Source organism: Mastigoproctus giganteus, chromosome 11, assembly GCF_048544385.1.
Source record: "Mastigoproctus giganteus isolate SK-2022 chromosome 11, ASM4854438v1, whole genome shotgun sequence".
NCBI classification, from domain to species: Eukaryota; Metazoa; Arthropoda; class Arachnida; order Uropygi; family Thelyphonidae; genus Mastigoproctus; species Mastigoproctus giganteus.
In genome coordinates, this window is record NC_143585.1 from 170,198,020 (window position 1) to 170,221,814 (window position 23,795).

General features: G+C 38.8%; 1 protein-coding gene across 2 annotated transcripts in view; it reads left to right on the forward strand.

Annotated features, from left to right (window-relative positions):
- The first annotated feature begins 809 nt into the window (after positions 1 to 809).
- LOC150078571 (phytanoyl-CoA dioxygenase, peroxisomal-like) overlaps positions 810 to 23,795 on the forward strand; it is a 133,843-nt gene continuing 110,857 nt past the window's right edge. The window contains exons 1-2 of one of the 2 annotated variants that reach the window (XM_090385536.1): positions 810 to 1,215; positions 19,447 to 19,544. In XM_090385536.1, coding sequence (XP_090241662.1) covers positions 19,455 to 19,544 — 90 coding nt within the window. In that variant the 5' untranslated portion in view covers positions 810 to 1,215; positions 19,447 to 19,454. The remainder of the gene's footprint in view (positions 1,216 to 19,446; positions 19,545 to 23,795) is intronic. The other variant, XM_090385537.1, reaches the window with a different exon arrangement.

Sequence of the window (23,795 nt, forward strand, 5' to 3'; positions counted from 1 at the left end):
TATATGCATCCCATGCAGTTATATTCTCTGCCACGAGCCTCATTAATTTCTGTGAATAGTTGGAATTGAAAGTCTAGTAGCCTCCAAAATTAAGTTCCTGAAGGCTTCCCATTTAGAATTCACTGTTGGTAACATCATCAGTTGATCCACTGTTTTTGCTTTATGAAAGCAAAAACCCTTCCCGATACCCCTGATGGTAGTTACTTCTACCTATTTATGGAGTAAATCCCACATCACTACACTCTGATTACTGCCACCTAGTGGTTCCGTTATGTGATGATTTTTAACGCGTGAAGAATCACTGCTGATAATCAGGTCAAGAGTATTACTCCTTTTGGTTTTCTCTCAAACAATTACCCATCCGATTCATTAGGCCTACAACACACATCGACTCTCATTTTCCCTTTCTCAGCGTTTATGTCACACCACACTGACTCAACATTACATTATCCACCAATGTCAATTGGATGCACTTCCCTAGATTTTATGTGTTTCTTAATGAACAGCATAACCCATCCTCCCTTCCTGTCCTGTTTATCCTTTCTGTACACATAGTACTCACCAAATTCCATTCTGCATCCTTTATATCTGATTGGCAGCACGTCTCTGATATCCGAACAATATCTGCTTTTGATGTCTTGACCAGCACTTTAAATTAATCAAATTTATTTTCTATTCAGCGATCCCCGTATTATGTGCAAAAGAAATGAGCAAGTTGACAAAGGAGGCGCTGCTAATTCTTGGTGCATGACGATTATCTGATCATGTGTAAACTGTGGAACAAATGCTTGAAGAATGTAGTAAATCAATCAATCAGTAGATGGCGCCAATCATTCTTGCGTGTTAAAAGCATAGTTGTGAAGGTTATCTGTATGTACCACATGATGGCCGATGATAATGTTTAAATTGGAAAATGAGGTAATATCTGGAATTGAAATGAGATAAACTCGTTCAGAAAGACCATTTCATTGGTTGAGTAACTGGGTTATCAAAATTTGTCGAATGCGTGATACTGTGAGATAAATACTCATCTTGATAGCCTTGATAATAGCGTTACAGAGACAGGTGTTTTAAAGCGGAAATAGTAATTTCCATAGTAAAAGAACGAATGAATAATATATGATTTGTGTTATTTAATTGTGATTTTGATAAGTTAAATCATTCCACTTTTTTCTCGTCGGCTGTGATTTCAAGAACTAGTATCACTTTTTCTGGGTGAGTGGGCACAATTTCATCAGTTAATTAGTGAGTTGTATGGGGGTGCTGTTTTATATTTCTAAACTTGTGATATTTGAACTTTTTAAAATGTTTTCTTTACGTGTAATTAACCACATTACTGCACTGTTTGACAATCATATGACCTGCATGTTGTCAGTGGGTCTTTTCTGTGCCTCGGTTCAAAATCAGTAAATGTCTGTTGAATATACGGCAGTCCCATTACAATGAATATCTGCAGTTGCATGAATCATTTTATTCATTATAAACAAATTTCATTATATTGTATATTTCAAAAAAATTCTTCGAAAGAACTTATTTGTTCAAATAAATTCTGCTGCACTCTTCTGCTACATGAAAGTAGCCGATTCCCACCTTAATTGTTTTAGATATCGATTTTAAAGTCAATAATAAATAAATAAAATGACACAACGCGTACTATTAAAATATTTGCACTGATTATGAATTCGAATGCGTATTGTATTTATAAGAAATATAGTAGAACGTCAATTATCCGAGCGGGGAGAGGACCACTCACGTTGAGGCCGTTACTGCGGTAGAAATTGTAATAGTACTATTACAATGGCATGGTGTGAGCAACAGTCTGAATGTAGTTCTATTGAGACACTGATATTAGAGATGATGAGAGACCTTGCTGCGAAAAAAAAAGACAATCACGCATGGTTCAAAATAAAATACAAGATTACATATTTTAAAAAATAAACCTTCCCAAGATACATTATACAGTACTCTTATTTGTGTGCAATTACTTGTTTGTTTATTTCTGTTTATGTAAAAAAAAAATGTGATCTATAGTAAATCCATGTAAAACAATTAGGTAAGTTCAAAATAAATATAATATACATTGTTTGTTCAAAACTTTTTGGTTAGTATTTACAAACCATTTCCTAAATCAATTATATTTTATAATATTTCATATTTCAGAATATACTAGTAATAACTTGCATACAATAATTTAATTGTAGGCCTAATTACACTTTAGTTCCTGTAAATTGGGTATTCTCATGTACGTTTGATATCCAAATTTTTGATTAACCGAACCAACCTTGGTCCCAATTAGTTTGGATAATCGACATTCTGCTGTGCTATATCGTAAAACTTACCATAACTTTGCAAATATTAATACATCAATTTTTGTTTTTTAATATATAATTTTTTTTTGCAAATTGAAACAAAAATTTAACTTTGGTTTAATTTTCATATTAATTACATTAGATTTCAGAGCTGTTACACTAAGTTAAATTAAATTGCTACTGCTTATAGGGTTTTTTTTTTCTTCCAAAAAACTAGTGAGCAATTTTTTTTATTTTCAATTTGAGCATTTCTTCCACCCATTAGAAAAAAATAATTACTAAAAGTAAGTAACCTGAATTAGTCATTGTGAGGTCTAGCTTTTAAAACTTTTGTCATGGTTTCCACTTTGGTCCCAGAATTCCCAATGCCCCTTTTATATAGTAACAGTATTCACCATATACTGGAAGGAAGCCAGACGCAATAAAAAAAAAAAAAAAAAAACTCAAGTAGATAAGAAATACAAATCATGTGCTTCCTCCCCACAGGTAAATATCCAGTTTATCTTTGAATTTATTCAAACTGTCAGCTTCAACTACTGGTGAAGGCAGTTTGTTCAGCAACATATGACTCAGTGGCTAAAAATTAAAAAAAAAAACATCCTTAGCTACTGTAAACCTCTTCCCATGTAATTTGAATTTATGGCTCCCAGTTTTAGAATTCTTTGTAATGAAAGTTCCACCGTCATTCATTTTACTAACCCTTCTCACAGCATTATAAACCTGAATCAGGTCATCTCTGAGCCACTGGTCAAGCTCTGTAGCCCACATAAGCCCAGTCTTTCATCATATGGTTGTTCCTTTGCTGATCTCATCATGCAAGTTGTTCATCTTTGGACCCTTTCAAGAAGCTCAATGTCTTCAGATGAAGTCTCCATACTTGAACAACACAGTATTCCAAATGTGGTCATACAATTGCCTTATGCAGTGGGACTGTGACCTCCATATCTCTACAGGATGTTGGATAAATCAATAGGACACCATGGGTATTCCTGGTTGCATGGTTACACTACTCAGAAAACTTTATATCTTCCTGTATCATAATATGATACAGGAAGTATTGTGGTGGTAGCATAACATACAGGAATTATCCTATATACAATATATCCTGTATCATATATACAGGAAGTATCATAACATGATAAATGATACAGGATCATAACATGATAATGGTCTTTGAGGCTGTCTCAGACATTCTCTCAGATATGCCAGACAAGTATACTTGCTACCTGGGAGTCTAAAACGCTGATGGAACTGATATTTGGTGACACTCAAGTTAAGTGGACTCAATATTGGCAAAGTCTGGATGGTCTGTGACAGCCAAATCCTCTGCTTGCACCTTCACAATCCTGAGACTGTTAGTAATCCTGGGTATAACCCCCATGCACCAGGGTGACCACCCAGGTGTGAACCAATGTAAGCAGAGGGCGAGGTGTGGCACCCACACCACATGGAGGAATGCCACACCTCTGTGTTACCAGGCAATACTAGGTGGTAGATGACTTATCAACCACCTAGTATTGCCTGGTAACACAGAGGTGGTTGATAAGAGTCATCTACCACCTGGTATTGCCTGGGTGGTAGATGACTCTTATCAACCAATACAATACCACCACTTTGTTTATTGGAAGCTTGAAGTGGTGAAACCCATGTTTAGTCTCCAGAGCTAAGTTCTAGTCAACCCTACCCCATTTCTTCCACCTTGCAGTATGATTGATATCTTTTGAGGTTATGCTGAACACCATGGTGAAATCCAAACTTACTTACATTTCGAGGGTACAGCTCTAAAACGGGTTCTCAGGCCGGCCGCTAGTTAGTACACCAGACCGAACCTATTGGTAACTCTCTACGAGGCTTCTGGATCAGCTAGTTTATAATCTACTCTGCTAGATAGTGACTGGAGGGAGTCACTATCTAGCAGAGTAGTGACTGGAGGGAGTCCAAGTAGTGTGTATGTAGGGGGTATTGTCGAGGCCACATTATGTCAAGGATCTGGGCATATTCTTACCATGTATATGCCATATCCAAAAATTTCATTGCTTCATACAGCATGTCCCCCCCCACACTTTCTCTTACTATTGACTACACCATGAATTGTCAAACTAATAAAGCAAACTGATCTGTGAAAAGATCTAAACCTCCCAAACACTTCCTAGTTCATTTCACATGTATACGTGGTCTCAGTTCTAATCTCAGTGATGTCCATTTCCACTTGCAGTCTGCCAAACCCAATGTACTTGGCCCCGGGTGCCAAGCGATTGTGATCGAGCGTTTTCTCTTTACTTAAAGTGTGATTATCCAAAAGCAATTTAGAGTTATATTAAGTTCCTGCCGTTAAGAAATTAATTTATTTAAAATCAGCTACTGTTACAAAAGTACTTGTACAGAGCAAGAAAGAAAAGTTACCTTTCTTTATTTTTCATATTTCTTTTACTAACACTTACTACTTTACGCTTGGTCACACCGGGCACTGCTCCTGCCTCCCCGTGGCGGGGCCGGAAATCTTGGCAGAAAAGCTAATCTGCCAAGGGCCAAAAAGAGCAAGCATGGACCAAAATACGTTTCTGCCTCTAGAGCCGACAAGCTCTCGGCCAGAGATAGACATTGACCATAACATGTCGCAACCCAAAAGGTTGAAAACCACTTCCTCAGCGACAATTTATCCTACATTCCTTATAATGCACTCTCTTGCAGATCAGCCTCTCAGTAAGCTCTCTCCGTTCCTTATCCAGAAGCACCTGGAAAGTCTGGCAGGATCTCCTAAGCCAGTCAAGAGACTACAATCAGGCGACCTTCTGTTGGAAACAGTGAATTGTAGACATTCAGAGAAACTGCTAAAACTTACAAGCTTTGCTGGAATTCCAGTAAAAGTTTCTCCCCATGCTACTCTAAATACATCTAAGGGTGTTATATCCAGCTGGGATCTATTGAATGTCACGGAGGTGGAGATAACACAAGAGCTTCAAGATCAAAATGTCATTGCTGTGAAAAGAATTATGGTGAAAAGAGAAAATATACTCCCCCAACAAGGAATATTATTCTAACTTTTAACACACCAAATCTACCACCATCGATAAAAGCAGGCTACTTACTCTGCCGCATTAGACCATATATTCCTAACCCATTGAGATGTTTTAAGTGCCAGAAGTATGGCCACTCTCAAACGGCGTGCAGAGGAAACCAGGTTTGTCCTAATTGTGGGTCTGCTGACCACACCCAAAGTGACTGCGTGGCAAAAGAAATGACTTGTCCCAACTGTAAAGGAAACCACCCTGCCTACTCAAGGACATGTGACAGATGGAAAACTGAAAAGCAAATCGTTAAATATAAGATAGAAAATAAAGTAAGCTTTCAAGAAGCATGGAAATTACTTACTCCCAGTATGAATAAACGTACGTACGCCAATATACCGCAAAAATATCAATCAGTAGCCACCCAAACTGATGTTACAGTCCCTTCAACCACCTCAATCTCTGACTGGGCTCGGACTGTTCTCTCCCAGCAACAGTCCAATGTCCCGAAACAGTTGAACCAGGCAAGTAATACTGCACTTACAGTACCAGCTGCGCGTCCGTAGCCAGGTGGGAAGGAGCAGCAGTGCGTAGCACACGCTTCTTGATTAGACCGGGGTTCGAGCCCGTCACCACCAAATACGGAGCATGCGGAAAGGTCAGGGAATGACCACCGCACCGGAGCAATATGGCCTTAGTTGCTAATGCTCCTAAAAACCAAATAACAACAACAACAGTACCAGCTACATCTCCTTCTCCTCCCCCAGTGATTTCTTCTGTATTGAATAATCGTAACTCAAATTTAAAAAAGAATATCCAAGAAACATCTATGGATACTATTGACTCATCCAGACAAGAAGAACCAATCTTAGAAATATATGCAGAGGAAGAAATGGACACCGGTAGACCATTATTCCCGAAAAAAGACAAATCAAAGCCTGAACGTCACAAGACAGTCAGCCGACCGGGCTAGCCGAGTGGGTAAAGTACCTGCCCGGCAACCCAAAGGTCGCGGGTTCGATTCCCGCCTCGGGCTTGGATCAAAGTACTGCAAAAACCTTGGGAGGTGCAATATGGCCACAGAAGCCGATGCGCCAACAATTACCAAATCAAAAAAAAAAAAAAACAAGACAGTCACATTAAAAAAACAGTCAGAAGCAGCAGCTTCTACTAAACATCAGTAATGCCTTACATTCTACAATGGAATTGTAGAGGATTTCGTAGCAACCTTAATGATATTCAAGTCCTAATTAACCGCTACTCTCCAGTTGGTTTCTATCTACAGGAAACCTATCTAACTCCTCAAATTTCCACCAACATAAAGAACTATGCCATCTATCGGCACGATCGTAATACTTCAAATGCTGCCTGTGGGGGCGTGGCCATCTTGGTCAGCTCAAAGATCCCAACCAAGCAAATTGTTTTGCAAACTACAATTGAAGTTGTCGCCGTACGTTTGATAACCCAGATTGCTTTAACACTGGTATCAGTCTATCTCCCACCAAGTCATACCTTCTCTTACCAAGATCTTGAAAACGTGCTAATGCAATTAGTACTCCCCGTCTGTCTCTTGGGTGATTTCAATGGCCACAACCCCTTATGGGGATCGACAAAATTAGATATACATGGCTGCTTAATTGAAACCTTTCTGGATAAGCAAAACCTTACTGTTCTTAATACTGGTGCACCCACTCACATACAGCTACCAACTGGACAAACCTCTGCAATCGATCTATCAATATGTTCCCCGATTCTGTTTCCAATTATAGAATGGTCTGTTATGGACGATCCCATGGGCAGTGACCATTTTCCGATTATTTGTGATCTCCTCACTGCACAACCACCATTAGCCATACCCTGCAGGAAATGGAAGTTCTCTCAAGCCAACTGGGTCAAATTTCAATCCGTTGTCACCCTGGATGAGCAATATATACGAACACAGTCGATAGATGAAGCCACAGATTATATCACTTCACACCTACTATCTGCAGCTAAATGTTCAATTCCATTGTCGAATCCCCAATCCCGACATCACCTTAACTATTGGTGGAATCAAGAATGCTCAATAGCTAAGAAGTTAAAAAATAAAGCGTGGAATTTATTTCGTAGATCCCCAACCACAGCTAATCTTATCAATTACAAGAAACTAAGAGCAAAAGCACGTCGCATTCAAAGAGAAGCAAAGAAAAATTCTTGGATTCGGTTTGCATCTACCATAAACAGAAACACTAACTCTAGGTTAATATGGAAGAAAATCAGGCAGATTTCCGAAAAATTTCCAACCACCCCTTCACCAATTCTTTCATGGAATGGGCAAGAACTATCTGCTCCTGAAGACATTGCAAATGCCTTGGCTAAAACTTTTGCCGAAGTTTCTGCGGCATCAAATTATTCTCCGGATTTCCAGAAAATAAAGACCAAGACTGAACAACGAGCCATCAACTTTCAAACCTCAGTTTTCTTTCCATATGATCAGCCTCTTCAATATCACGAACTTCTACATGTCATTAAAACAACACGCAACAGTGCCGCTGGGCCAGATGGAATATCTTACATTATGTTACAAAACCTTGGTGACAGAAATTCACAAATACTGCTGGTCTACTATAACCGGATATTTATGGAAAACATTTATCCTAGCTAGTGGCATCATACCACAGTTCTTGCCTTTTTGAAACCCGGTAAAGATCCTACCAGTCCTAACAGTTATAGACCTATTTCTCTATCCAGTTGCCTCGGTAAATTACTTGAAAGAATGATCCATAATCACCTTGTTTGGATCATCGAAATGCAACAACTAATTAGCAATAATCAGCATGGCTTTCGAAAGAACAGGTCCTCCTTAGATCTCATGATCAAAGCAGAGTTTGCAATTCGTAATGCCTTTGTAAAAAATGAACATCTTGTTATGGTTTCCATAGACATAGAGAAGGCATTTGATACTACCTGGCATCGTGGCATTCTCAGTGACCTCCATGCTCTAGGTCTACGAGGCAACCTGCCTATATTCATCAGGAACTTTCTCAGGACTCGTTCGTTCCAAGTTCGATACCGCAACTCGCTTTCTATAACATTTTTACAGGAAGAAGGTGTGCCACAAGGGTCTGTACTGAGTGCAACCCTTTTTGCCCTTAGAATCGATTCCATCACAAAAGAACTTCCAAATACTGTTGAGACCTACCTTTATGCCGATGATCTCTCTATTTCTTGCCATTCTCAGAATATGAGATCCATTGAACGACAGCTGCAGATATCTTTGAATAAAGTCCAAAGGTGGGCAGAGTTAAATGGCTATCGTCTATCACAGCAGAAAACTGTTGCGATACACTTTTGCAATCAACGGAAAATGCATACAGATCCCGAACTTCAGATGAAAAACCTTACCGTTCCAGTGACTAAGAACATCAGATTCTTGGGATTAATCCTTGACAGAAAATTAAATTTCCTTGAGCACATTAAATCTGTCCGTATATCCTGCCTCAAAAAGCTGAACATACTAAGAGCTTTATCTGCCTTGTCTTGGGGCGCAGACCGTACATCTCTGTTGCTTTTATATAGAGCATTGATCAGATCCCGATTGGATTATGGTGCTCCACTTTATGATTCTGCCCGTAAGAGTACACTACGATGGCTGGATCCTATACAGCATAGTGCATTGCGGATTGCACTTGGTGCTTTCAGGACATCTTCTACTCATAGTTTGTACATTGAAGCTGATGAGCCCCCCCTTTACCTACACAGAAAAATGCTGCTTCTTAAGTATGCAGCCCGAATACAAAATTGTTATCATCATCCTATTCAGCCATACCTCTTTAATCCACCACTGCAAAATCTCTATAGAAATAAACCCAGTAAAATAAGACCGGCAGGCCTTATTGAATTAATGCAGAGTTGGAACGTTCAAATTTTCAACAGGAAACATTTAATGAATTACTCTCAACCACCATGGATTCCGCCTCCTCAGTTATATTTCGATACTTATCTTCACAAATGGGGAAAGAATCGTCTACCAACACTCAATGTGAAACAACTCCATGCAAGCCATATTCAGAAATACACTGATTTTTTGCCCATATTTACTGATGGCTCCAAATCACTTTCAGCCGTTGGAGCAGCGGCAGTATTTCCCTCTACTATCATTTCGGCTGCCCTTCCACCTGAGTATAGCAGCTTCTCCGCAGAACTTCACGCAATAAAATTAGCTTTAGACAACCTGAATCTCTACCCATCTTTGAAATATGTTGTATACACACTCTCTCAGCTCAATAACCGCAATGCAAAACTCCTCCTACAAGGCTCACCGTGTGTTAAATCAAATCGGAAGACTCTTATTACAAATTGAAGAATGTCATCAATCAGTGACCTTTTGCTGGATCCCAGCACATTCGGGGATAAAGGGTAACGAACTTGCTAATGAAAATGCTAAAAATCCGTCAACCTTTGATTTAACCTCCATTCCGGTTCCAGCCTCTGACTACTGTCACATCATACAAACAGCATGTTTCGCGAAGTGGAAAGAGCTATGGCACACCCAAACAAATAATAAACTCTACCAGTTGAAACACGATCCAAAGCATTGGCACTCTAGCATCAAAACAGTACGAAGAGAAGAAGTGGTCCTTGCACGGGCACGTATCGGACACACATATCTGACCCACCTCCATCTGCTCCGAGGCGAAGATCCTCCTCAATGTCCATACTATTCAGAAAATTTGACATATTCTGATTGACTGCCCTCACTATCAACAGGATAGAACATCCGTCCTGTGTTCCCTGAGTAATCTACGAGAACCAATGACATTACAACATATTATTGGAGATGATGCAAACATCAGCGAGTTTTTCTCTTATCTGAAAATAATTGGACTATATGATAAATTCTGAAATATCTTTGTAAACACAACCAAGTTGTTATGCCTAAATTATGTTTTCAGTTACGCTTAAATTTTGTTTTTAGCATTTTCCTGTGAATAGGCGCATTATAGCCACAGCAGCTTATGCGCTGTTAAACCCCCATAACACACACACACACCAATGTACTTTTTCTGACAGAATCTCAGTTATCAGTTGATTCACCCACTGCTCATCTGAGTTACCCAAATAGTTTGCTCTATGATTCCTTTTGCCTTAAAGGTGGTACTTGTTCGTATATCTGTTCCGATATTTCCTGTCAGAGATTTGGTAATTTGGAATCTCCTCTTTTCAATCTTCTCTAGCTTAAAATCTCTCCGCCACATTCTGTCAAATTCATCTGTTGTCTCTACCGTTCTCCCAACTCTAATCACTTGAAACGCTTTGACTTCCTCTCTTTGCAACTTGACTTTCTCCAGTCCAACTTTCCTAACAGTGAAGTAATTTTCCCAACTCCAGCTGGCTACTGTTTTCTAGTCACGCAGACCCAGCTGGTTGAGATGCTGAGGCTTTTGCAATTACTAATCACCTCGCATGGATTGTTCATTTTCCTACCAGAATACTGGACAATCATAACCATACAGCCAACACGCTTGATCTTTTTCTCACTAACAACCCTTCTAAGTACAGTCAGTCCTCGTATAGCACGATAGTTGAGTTCCTAGAAACCCTTGTTCAATGCAAAATCGTGCAATATAAACAACAGGCCCTATGGGAGAAATAGGGTTAGTTGCCAACCACCCAAGATTGAACAGACATTTGTAACCAAAACATTGCCGAACACAATAAATAATCGTAATAAAATACGTAAGTATTTTAATACAATTATTTATTATTATAAGTAATAAAATACATAATACGCAAGCATTTTAATTACTTAAGTATTTTAAGTAATACATAAGTATTTTATTACGACTATTACGTAATAAAATATTGCTAATGCTTTTGCTTCTATCGTAAGCAAACCTTTTTGTTTGATTTTCTGTCCAAACAGATGACAGCCGTTCCATCTCTTTCAATTCTTTGTGTCTTAATCTAATGGATTTTAATTACACTTTGAGTTGTTCCTGCTATGAAAGTTTTTATTTTCTCTGCATTCTTTGTAATTCTCGGCGTTGCCTCATTTAGGTCTGTAGCACGTGCAATATCATATGGTCTTTCATTTCGCTCAAAGCGTTTCACAATTTCATATTTTTTCTCTATCGACAGAAGCGGACTGGCCATAAGCCTTACCGGGGAAACTCCGGAGGCCCGTGTGATTTTGGCCATAAACCATAGTATGAGGCCACTATAAATTTTCCTGGGTAAGAATTTTTGACCCAGTCTGCCTCTGTTTATCGATATTGCTTTTGTTTTTCTCTGTGAATCTGCAGTGTCTTCACCAGGATGCTTCCTTTTCACACCTTTTAAATATTTTACTAATTTCTAGGGAATAAAGCACAATTACAAAACGAGGAGGCACGCTTGATACACATAAAGAAAGCTGCATGCGTGTAGCAACTGAATGAACAACACCGTAAAGGCAGAGATACACTATTAACACCTCACATTTTACTAAAGCACATTTCTAGGGGTTACTACCATAAAACAATAAAAACAGTTTCCAGTTGTGTTTCTGCGAGTGGAATCTGTTATGAACTGGTAGTAAACTCGATCTAATTGCATTTGCGATTATACTGATAGCTGGAATTGTGTTGGTTTTTACGTTATTATGGTGAAATGTGTTTCCCCTTCACTGATATAAAAAACAAATACATTTTCAGAATCTTCTCTTCATTCCTATCGTGTTGCATTCAGTTGGGGTGATTCCGCGTTCGACTGCCATTTCTTGTAAACACAAAGGTGAATCGTGCATAAACGAATTCGGTTCGTGTTATATAAGATATCGTTCCCCTATTTATAAATCGTGTATGATCGAATTTGTGTAGTGTAAACACGTGTTATACGAGGACTGAGTGTACACGATCAAAGTGAGTGGTCCTTTAGGCACCTCGGAACACAACTTGGTGATTCTCTTCTCCAATGGAGCCTGTATTTCATGGCTGTTCCCAACCTCGTGTTGTTTGGCCTTACAAGAATACAAATTGGGATGACCTGCAAGATTTCTTTTCATTGGTGGGACTAATGTTTCAAAACTTATCAAATTGTAGCAGGGTGCTTAATGATTTTGTAATAACTGAGAGCAAAGTGGAGGAGAAATTGTTGAAGTTAAACATAAGAAAGGCACCTTGGGTGGATGGGATCTATCGAGTTATATTAAAGGAGGTGGCAAAGGAACTAAGCAAACCCTTAGCCATAATTATGAGAGCATCCTTGGACTCAGAGGAGCTCCCCACGGACTGGAGATGTGCAAATGTATTCCCAATTTACAAAGGGGATCGAAGGGTGACACGAGTAATTATAGACCAGTTAGTTTAACTTCTGTTCCGGGTAAAATTTTACTTTTAACTCTATATATATATATATATATAACGACTTAATCGTAACAAATAATTAATACATAACTATAGTGGTACACGTGATACGGAAGTTGTATAAAGGGAACTCGTAGAAAACACTAGATACCGAAAAAAATATATATATAACATTACTGTTTTGGGATATAACTTAAGGATTTAATTTTTGTTTTGAATTTTATTGAATTAAATCGGAATCATGACTCTGACCAGAGCAGCAAAGCAAAAGGCTCAAGCTAATGGGAGTGCTGTGGTTCAGGGGAGAACTGAGGGGGGCAGTTGCCCTCTGAATCACAGTCTATTAAAATGCACTGTTTGCTTGATGTTTGCGGAGCAGTCGGGTACGGGACATGATACTGCCAAGGGGGATGTCTTTGTGTGTGCACGATGTAAGGAGTGCAAGGAAATCAGGCGACAACTCAGCGTTGTTATGGGCCTTTATGAGAGCTTGAAGGACAGGGTGGATGCCCTCGAAGGAAATAAATTGAGGGGCCCATCAAGCTCTCAGCTGCCCACATCAACGCCAGAGCTTGCACTTGGTCATCAGGCAACACAGAAACAGCCCCCTAGGCAGAATTCGCTGGTCCCACAGGAACTAGTAGTTGTTGGTGACTCTATTGTCAGGGAAACGGGGAACATACTTTGTAAAAAGGATAGGTGGAATAGGACCAGGGTATGTCTGCCAGGGGCAAAGGTTGATGACGTTGTAGAGCGGATATCATCTTTTAAGGGCACAAAAGGTGATATAGTTGTACACGTTGGCACTAATGATATTAAGAGTAGGAGACCGGCGGAATTACTTAGCAAGTACAGGTCACTGTTGAAAAAAAGCCGTGAATTAGGGTTGAACTTGAAAGTGTCTGCAATTCTGCCCAGACACGATAGGAGGGAGTATATGATGAGAGCCTTGTCGATCAATTCGGCCCTGGAGGGATTGTGCAAGGCTCAAGGGGTAGAATTTTTTTTCAGCCTGGACTGTACTTGTTAACAGGAGAGATTGCTTCTACAGGGATGGGATACACTTAAATAGAAAGGGTGCAAGAATTTTTGCTGATGCTGTCGAGGCAGTGTTAGGTGGGTCGGAAAACTGCTAGTTGGGGGGGATACAAGGACTAATAGATTAACAGTAGCCAGTGGCAGAGGTGGAAGTGATTCTTGCACTGCTTCTATTGAAATGAGCAGAAGTCTGAAAAACAAGATGCAGGATATTTCAGAGACTGCTGGTAGTCATTGCGGTACAAGTAAACACATGGGTTGTGTTAGGGTAGCTAAGAATAGAAACAGGTGCATGTATACCTGCGTGTACACCAATGCTAGGAGTTTGGTAAATAAATTTGATGAATTTGAGGTATTGCTCAAAACATCAAAGGCAGATATTGTTGGGATATCAGAGACGTGGTATCACACAGATATAAGTAATGCGGAACTGGAATTTGGGGAATACAATGTGTATAGAAAGGATAGACAGGACAGGAGGGGAGGAGGGGTTATGCTATTAATTAAGAAACACATAAAGTCCAAGGAAGTGAAGCCAGTCGACATCGATGGACAGGGCAGTGTCGAGTCAGTTTGGTGTGACATAAGCATAGGGAAATCAAAATTGAGAGTAGGAGTGTGCTATAGGCCTAATGACTCTGATGAGTATAATAAGATATTGTACAGGGAAATAGAGTGGGCCAGTAAATCAGAGAGTCTTATAATGGGGGACTTTAATTTCCCAGATATTGACTGGAATTTGTGGGTTGGTCACTCGCACACTAGCAAGGCTTTTGTGGATTTATTGGATGATTGTTTTCTACATCAGCATGTTCGTGAGGCAACAAGAGGGAGCAATACTCTTGATCTGATTATCAGTAGTGATTCTTCATGCATTAAGAACCTGCAGATAAATGAACCACTAGGTGGCAGTGATCACAGTGTGTTGAAGTGGGATTTACTCAAGGAGGTAACTACCATCAGAGGTAAAGGGAAGGGTTTTTGTTTTCGTAAAGGCGACTGTGATGGTCTGAGACAGTATTTAAATTCTATACAGTGGGACCAACTGATGATGTTACCAACAGCAAACTCAAAATGGGAAGCATTCAAGGAACTAATCTTGGAGGCTACCAGGCTTTACATACCAACTAAGAAATATTGTTCAAGGTTTAGGCCTAAATGGTTGTCAGATGAACTAATGAGACATGTGGCAGAGAAGAAAAATGCATGGGATACATACAAATTAATGGGTGACATGGAAGCCTATGATAGATATAAGTTGGTCTGTAACCAAGTCACAAAGGAGATTAGGCAGGCAAAGGCAGACTATGAAAAATCCTTGGCAAAGGATGCAAAGAAAAACAGAAAAGAGTTCTTTACATACTTGAACTCGAAAAGGAAAGGGATGAATCAGATTGGTCCACTGGATATTGATGGTTCAACAGTTGAGGATCCTGCTCAGGTGGCTAACAATCTAAACGAGTATTTTGCATCTACATTCACGCATGAGGAGTTATTCAGGAAGGAGAATGATGTAGGTAAAGTAAACATCGGCAGTGAGCTGTATGATTTTGTAATAACTGAGAGGAAAGTGGAGGAGAGATTGTTGAGGATAAACATAAAAAAGGCACCTGGGGTGGATGGGATCTATCCAGTTATATTAAAGGAGGCAGCAAAGGAAGTATGCAAACCCCTAGCCATAATTATGAGAGCTTCTTTGGACTCAGGGGAGGTGCCCATAGACTGGAGATGTGCAAATGTAACCCCAATTCACAAAGGAGGATCAAAGGCTGACACAAGTAATTATAGACCTGTTAGTTTAACTTCTGTTCCAGGTAAATTAATGGAGGCACTGGTTAAAGAAGCACTGCAGGATCATCTAGACAAGAATTCAGTTATAGCTCAGACGCAGCATGGTTTTGTTAAGGGCAGGTCTTGCCTGACCAATTTGATTGGATACTATGATGTAGTCACAAAAGAACTGGATGCAGGGAATAACTTTGATATTATATATTTGGATCTTAGAAAGGCTTTTGATACTGTTGCACATGGAAGACTGCTGCACAAATTGGAGCAGTGTGGCATTGGAGGCAAATTGCTGCTATGGATAAGGGGATGGTTGAGTGGCAGAAGACAGAGAGTGGTAATCAATGGACACTGCTCAACGTGGACTAATGTTATTAGTGGAGTTCCTCAAGGTTCAGTGTTGGGTCCGTTGTTGTTTTCGGTGTTTATGAATGATATTGATGATGGGATATCAAGTTTAATGTCCAAGTTTGCAGATGATACAAAGGTTGGCAGGGTCGTTAAGGACAATACTGACGCTATGCTGCTGCAACAGGATCTGGAAAGGTTGAACAGATGGGCTGAGAGGTGGCAAATGAGGTTTAACATCGACAAATGTAAAGTGCTGCATATGGGAAACAGTAACCCCAGAGCAACGTATCAACTCTGCGGTACTACACTGACAGTGGTGGAGAATGAAAAGGACCTGGGGGTAATTGTGCAGGCAGATATGAAGTTCTCTGAGCAGTGCAGACGAGCGGCAAGAGTAGCTCATGGAGTATTGTCAATGATATACAGGAATTTTTCCAGCAGGGATAAGGAGGTGATTATTCCATTGTATAAGGCGATGGTCAGGCCACACCTAGAGTACTGTATACAGGTCTGGAGGCCTCATTTCAAGAAGGATGTAGAGCTGCTGGAACGGGTACAGAGAAGGGCAACAAGATTAGTAAATGGAACAAAGGGTTGCTCTTACGAAGAAAGGCTTAAGTTTTGCAAATTACAGAGTTTGGAGACTAGGCACCGGCGAGGTGATCTGATAGAGGTGTATAAGGCTTTGAATGGTTTGAGCATGCTCAATGCCAATGGGATTCTTCATCTTTCTCAGAATAATCACCTCAGAGGGCATAAATTCAAATTGAGGAAGGACGGATGTCGGATAGATGTGCGGAAATTTGCCTTTGGCCAGCGGGTGGTTGGTTGGTGGAACCGACTTCCATCACTTGTTGTTGAAGTTGATAGCCTAAACAAATTTAAAGCTCAACTGGACAGGTATTTCGAACGAACGGAGGGGTGAAATGGGAGTGGGTTTTTTTTTTTTTTTTTTTTTTGGCTGATGCTGAATAAGCTTGCTTTCTTGCATCATATGCCTCTGCTAATGCTAATGCTAAAATAATGGAGCCAATGGTTAAAGATGCATTGCAGGATCATCTAGACAAGACTGCAGCAATAATTCAGACACAGCATGGGTTTTTTAAGGGAAAGTCTTGCCTGACAAATTTGATAGGATATTATGATGTGGTTACAAAGGAACTGGATACAAAAAATAATTTTGATATCATATACTTCGATTTCAGGAAAGCTTTAGACAGTGTTGCTCATGGAAGGCTACTAAGTACAAATTGGAGCAGAATGGTATTAAAGGTAAGTTGCTACAATGGATAAAAGGATGGTTGAGTGGGAGAAGATAGAGGATGGTAATCAATGGGTGCTGCTCTTCGTGGACTAATGTTATTAGTGGAATCCCACAGGGTTCGGTGTTGGGTCCACTGTTTTGTATATTTATCAATGATATTGATGAAGGTATATCAGGCTTAGTGTCGAAGTTTGCAGGTGATACAAAGGTTGGCAGGGTTGTTAATGACAGTAATGGCAGTGTGCTACTGCAACAGGATCTAGAAAATTTGGGAAGATGGGCTGTGAAGTGGCAACTGAAGTTTAACATTGACAAATGCAAAGTACTGCATATGGGTAGAAGGGGAGGTCTCCATGGACTGGAGATGTGCAAATGTATCCACAATTCACAAAAGTGGATTGAAGGGTGACATGTGAGTAATTACAGACCAGTTAGTTTAACTTCTGTTCCGGGTAAAATAATGGAGTCACTGGTTAAAGAACATTGCAAGATCATCTAGACAAGACTGCAGCAATAATTCAGATACAGCTTGGGTTTGCTAAGGGAAAATCTTGTCTGACCAGAGGAACGTACCAACTGTGTGGTACTACACTTAGGGTGGTAGAAAATGAAAAAGACCTGGGAGTAATTGTGCAGTCAGATATGAAGTTTTCTGAACAATGCAGATATGCTGCAAGAGCAGGTCATGGGGTTTTGTCAATGATATACAGGAATTTTGCTAGCAGGGAAAAGGAGGTGATTGTCCTTCTGTATAAAGCAGTGGTTAGGCCATGCCTTGAGTACTGCGTACAGGTCTGGAGGCCTCATTTTAGGAAGGACGTAGATTTGCTTGAGCGTGTACAGAGATGGACAAGATTGGTGAGGGGAATTAAGGGATCCTCTTACCAAGAGAGGCTTAAGTTCTGCAAATTGCAGCAGCTGGAGACTAGGCACCTGCGAGGTGATCTGATTGAGGTGTATAAGGCCTTGAATGAGCTGAGCACACTGAATTCTGATTGGATTCTTCCACTTCTTCAGATTATGAACCTAAGGGGGCATAAATTCAAATTGAGGAAAGACAGCTGTAGAACAGATGTGTGGAAATTTGCCTTTAGCCAGCAGGTGGTTAATTGCTGGAACAAACTTCCCTCTGTCGTTGTGGAAGTTGATAGGTGAATTAAATTTAAGGAGGAACTGGACAAACATTTAGAGGGAATGGCTGTGTGAATTTTTTTTTTTTTTGGCTCATGCTACGTAAGCTGATGCTACGTACCCTTGCTTTATTGCATCACATGCCAGAATTACTAACTACTACTACTGGGCCACTATTTCTCTGTACAGTTGTTTGTTGTACTCGGCATCATCAGGCCTATAACACACTACTACTCAAATTTTTTGTTTTCCCATTGGTTATGTTACACCAAAATAACCTCAACATTGCACTCCCCCTCCAGTAGCTGGGTGGGCAGGAGCAGCAGCAGTGCGTAGCATATGCTTCTTGATTAGACTGGGGTTCAAGCCCGTGACCACCAAATACGGAGGATGTGAAAGGTCAGGGAATGACCACCGCATATCCCCTGAACAATATGGCCTTAGTTGCTAATGCTCCTAAAAACCAAATAACACACAACAACAACAACCTCCTTGTTAGCTAGATGCACAACCTTCTATTTTATGTGCTCTTTAACTAAGAGCATGATCCCTCTTCACTCGGCGCTTCCATAGCCAGGTGGGCAGGAGCAGCAGTGCGTAGCACACGCTTCTTGATTAGACCAGGGTTCGAGCCTGTGACCACCAAATACGGAGGATGCAGAAAGGTCAGGGAATGACCATCGCATATCCCCGGAGCAATATGGCCTTAGTTGCTAATGCTCCTAAAAACCAAATAACAAACAAAACAACACTCTTCATTCCTATCCTATCTGTCCTTTCTGTACATATCGACTCCCCATATTCAAATCCTGCATCCCTTATATCTGAGTGACACCACATCTCTGATATCCCTACAGTAACTGTATTTGATGACTTGATCAGCGCTTCATATTCATCAATTCAAATTGATGAATTTGAAGTGCTGTTGTCAGATTCTCTTCTGTTGTCATTTTTAATCTATTTTTGGTCCACATAAAAACAAAGTATGTACATGCAACCTCCATAACTGAGTAGTCAGTCACATAAGTGCATATGCTTTCTTGTATTCTCTCTATTTTTTTAACACCTTTAACTGTGTGGCCATCCGGAGTATAAACATAAAATTTATTTATTTAGTTATTTTATTTAATTATCCACTGGTAAGATAAGTATTATTCTATACTTGTATAATTTAAGTGTTATATTGTTAATCAGTTTTTTTTGTTTTGTTTCCATATTTTTTTTAATTTTAAAAGAGTACAAAATGAGTGAAGAAAGGCTGAAAATCATATTTCATCATTTAAATCCAGACTCATCAACCATGATGGCACTGGGCATGGAAAATCCAATACAAGTATCCTTTTAAGTTATTATTTTTCTTCTCAGAATGTTCAAGCATTAGCAGTGAATTGTTTGAACCATTTCTACCTGTTCCCAGCTTATTATTACTTTATTATCTACTATTTAGCCCTTTCCATTGTAAGTTTGTAATCATTGTTATTCCCTGAGCAGTGAGTATTTCTTTATGAAATTTTGAAAATTCATAAAAATGAAAATTTTATATGTGAATGCTTTTAAATATTAATTTGTTCTTATTTTGGCTTGGTAGCCAATATGAAAGTGAAATTATTTAAAAAGTCAAATCAGAATTTAAAGAAAATATCAAATTACAAAATTAAAAAAAAAAAACTTTCTTTACTGTACTATCCAATATTTTCTCTACCTTTCTATGTACTATATGTTACCTTTTTCTTGGGAGGGGGAAGCTACACTTGTATTTTACACAATAAGTAGCGGTATGGAAATATTATAGCTATTACGAGACCATCCAAAATCCAAAAAATTCTAAGCTCTTGCAGTAATAAGGTTGCTAAGGTTGACAAATTTCAGTTTGGCTGTACATATTTCTCCAAAATATTCATCAGCTGTATTTATTTTTTGCTGATTAGACTCTGTAATTGCAATCCACTACACAACTAAATTGATGAACTCTTGCAGTTTTTAAAAATCATCATCATTCAAATCTTGAAGTATTTGATGACGTGACTTGAAGTATCTGTTGATGGTCATCCAAATGATGATGATGATGATCATCATCACAGGTTGCTGTTATAGCACAGATCACTCCTACTGAACTCTTAGCCTTGCATTAACTGTTTTCCTCCATGCTCCCCTATTTCTTGTTAGATCTTCATCCCTATTCAGAGTTAGGCATCTTTCTTTTGATGTTTGCTTATTTGGCACTATCAATCCACTTTTGGGGTGCCTCGAGGTCCGTTTATATTAATTTTTTGCTCGATTTTCTGTTTAGCTGATCTTCCTTTTCCCATCCTTTTGATTTGCTCATTTTAAGTTTGCTTTGCTTTTGTTTGACTGGATCTTTAATACCCCAAGTTTTGTCATATTTTCTCATGTGTAATATTACACCAAACATTCTTTTTCTTAATATTAAACCTCATTTCAAGTTTTAATTTTTGATAAATCCCTTTATTTGTTACCTGGCTGTGTCACCTCTGTTGGTTAAATTAGATTTAAAAACTGTTATAAACAGCTAATATTCTTTGGTGTGCTTTAAACAATTAATTATTCTTTGCTCCAAAATGAGTTCAAATGATTTTCTACTTTATATAACATATTGGGAATTGGACTGTGCCATAATAACGGACAAGACAATTCCCCATAATAACAGGCCGGACATAACCCTTGTCAACAAGAAGGAAAAGGCTATCTATCTAGTTGACATAGCAATGCACAATACTGGCAACCTCCAGAAAATCCACGAGGAAAAGATCGGGAAGTACATGGACCTAAGATAAGAGATCAAAAAGATATGGCATATGCAACAAGTAACGACCATAAATTATCATGTCATCCACCATTATGGTGCCAAAGATCCTACATAACAGCCTAGCAACAAAAGGTCTCCTAGAGAACACAAAAGGAACTCCAGAAAGTCGCAATCCTGAATACCTGAAAGAGAATTCCTCAACCAACAGTAACACCAGACATAACAACCACCCTGTGCACTTGGTACCAGTGCCTATCACGGGATTAAATCACTATCAGGGAGAAATAATATAGCTAAAGTAATAATTTCGGTTTTGCTCCAGCTGAGTTTAACTAAGTTTTATTCTTCCTGCTGCAAATTTTTTTATTTTAAATAAATAAAAAAAACCCTCTGCAATATTCTCATTGTGGAAACACTGAAAATAAAAAGAATGTAAAGACAGGAAATGTCAAAATGCTGCACTTAACTGAATGCAATTGACATAAGTGCATTGAGATTAAAATAGCAGAAACAATGCTTGATGAAAGGAAAGAAATTTCATATAAGAAAAAATAATATAAAATGTTGTGCCAGTGATCCACTGTTTTATGAGAGGAGTAATTCATCTAATATGAAATGAATTCAGTGATAGGCTATTAAACAACGCAGTAATAATAATGAAATAGTTCTGCAGAAGGCTGATAAGGATGGTGAGAGTTTAATTTGCCATATATAACAGAAAATTATGCAGGATATAGACTTTGATATAGATTATAAGAATCATTTAGTATAATTAAAGATGTTAATTGTTTGTTATACTAAAAGGACAATTGTTTTACACAAATGAGGGCATTGTTTTATCATTCTTTTGCCTTCTCCAGATTGTCCTCATTTATGGTAAATGTCATTTTCCTGTTAGCATCTTCTATGTCTACCTTTAGAGTGTTTGTTACTTGGTTTTTAGAAGCATTAGCAACTAAGGCCATATTGCTCCGGGGATATGCGGTGGTCATTCCCTGACCCTTCTGCATTCTCCGTATTTGGTGGTCACGGGCTCGAACCCCGGTCTAATCAAGAAGCGTGTGCTACACACTGCTGCTCCTGCCCACCTGGCTACAGAGGCGCCACCTTTAGAGTAAATAACACATGGTATTTATGGATTTGAAAGCAGTCTCTCTAGATACCAAGCTTATTAGTCTCCCATGATGTGATATCACTCTAATGTGGTATTTTATACTGAAAAAATTATCAGAACTTTCTGACTGGATACCATTCTTAAAGGGCACACCAAGCTTTTATCTAGAAAATCATAAAACTTATTTCCTTTGTATTATTAACCTGGTATTTGTATTATTAGGTCTAAGTGTTTGCCTGCACTCCTGCCCTCCCCAAAATTTAACTCCCATTTCAAAAAGCATGTTAATACCAAATTATAGGTCAGTTTTCCCAGATGATATTCTGATCATAAGTAATGGGGCCACAACCGATGGCTTTTGCCTCTGTTCAATTCATTACACTCAAATTTAGAAGAACTTGAAATAGAAAACAACAGTAGTATGAATTTTTTAAACCTGATTGCTAAAACAAAGCATTTCTAAGCATATAGATTTACTGAAAACTCACTCATTCTGGTCAGTCCGTACAGAGTAAATAAAGTACTAACACAAGTGCATAATGCCATATGCACTTGTGTTATATGTGCCATATGCACATATAATACTGTTCATCAAACTTTGATTTAGAGAATGAGTTGCAGTATTCTGAAATGTCTAGTTGGCATTTACCAGGGTGGTGTTTCCCCACCACCCTGGTAAATGAAGTCATTACTCAGATTAGGAATATAATGCCCTTACCTCAGAGGATGAATCCACTGAATTACAACATGATAGTAACAGTAATTCTGCTGTATCACACCAAAAAAAAAAAAAAATCACCCCACAAAATTTCCATGTACTCATTGCTCTTGATCTTGTCCTCACCAACAGTCCTTACAAGTGCACAGTCAATGTTAGTGGTCCTTTAGACATTTCAGATTACAACTTTGTGATTTGCTATTATGTACCTTATAGAGGGGATTTGTGTGATCTTTCTTTCTGTGGCTCTGTGAGAGAGGAATTTTAGGGGGATTGTCTTTTGGCTAATGAGTTGTGAATTACTGAAATAAGTTACCCACATGAGTAGTTGAAGCCAACAGCTTAGAGAAATTTAAAGGTTGGTTGGATCAGTACTACATAGGTACTGACAGAAACAAATAGGTAGTCCCTCCACCTCTCATAAAGTGAAAGCCTGATGCTTTCTTGTGCCAGTTGGCTAATATTATATAAAATGAAGTTTTTTAAGCCAGTGTATAAATTGTTTTTGAACCTTGCATATTGTCATTAGCATTGCTATTTTTTTTGTAAAAAAATAGGTGCCGGTACTCATTCTTTGCTATCAGGAAAAATTGAAAATTAAAAGGATATGAACAGTACTCTAAAAAAAAATTTTTTTTTTTTTTTTTCCTGATATTGTTACTTTAGTAGTAACATTTTTGGAATAAGAACAACACATTTAGTATATTAACACAGTTTATTAAAATAAATTTATTATTCAAGTATATAAAAAAAATAAGTAAAATGTGAGTAAAATAAGTAAATAAATCGGTCAACTACTGAGTGCCGGGCACACAAGATGAAGGGTCCTTAAGTTTTCATCCGACACCATATACTTACTTCTTTTCTTTCTCTTTGTGTGTGTGTCTTGCTGAATGACGTTTCCAAAGCAGCCATGAATCGGCATATTTTGCTGGATTGAAGCAGGTCACCGGTGGGCCTACAATTTTAAGAAACAGTAATAAAG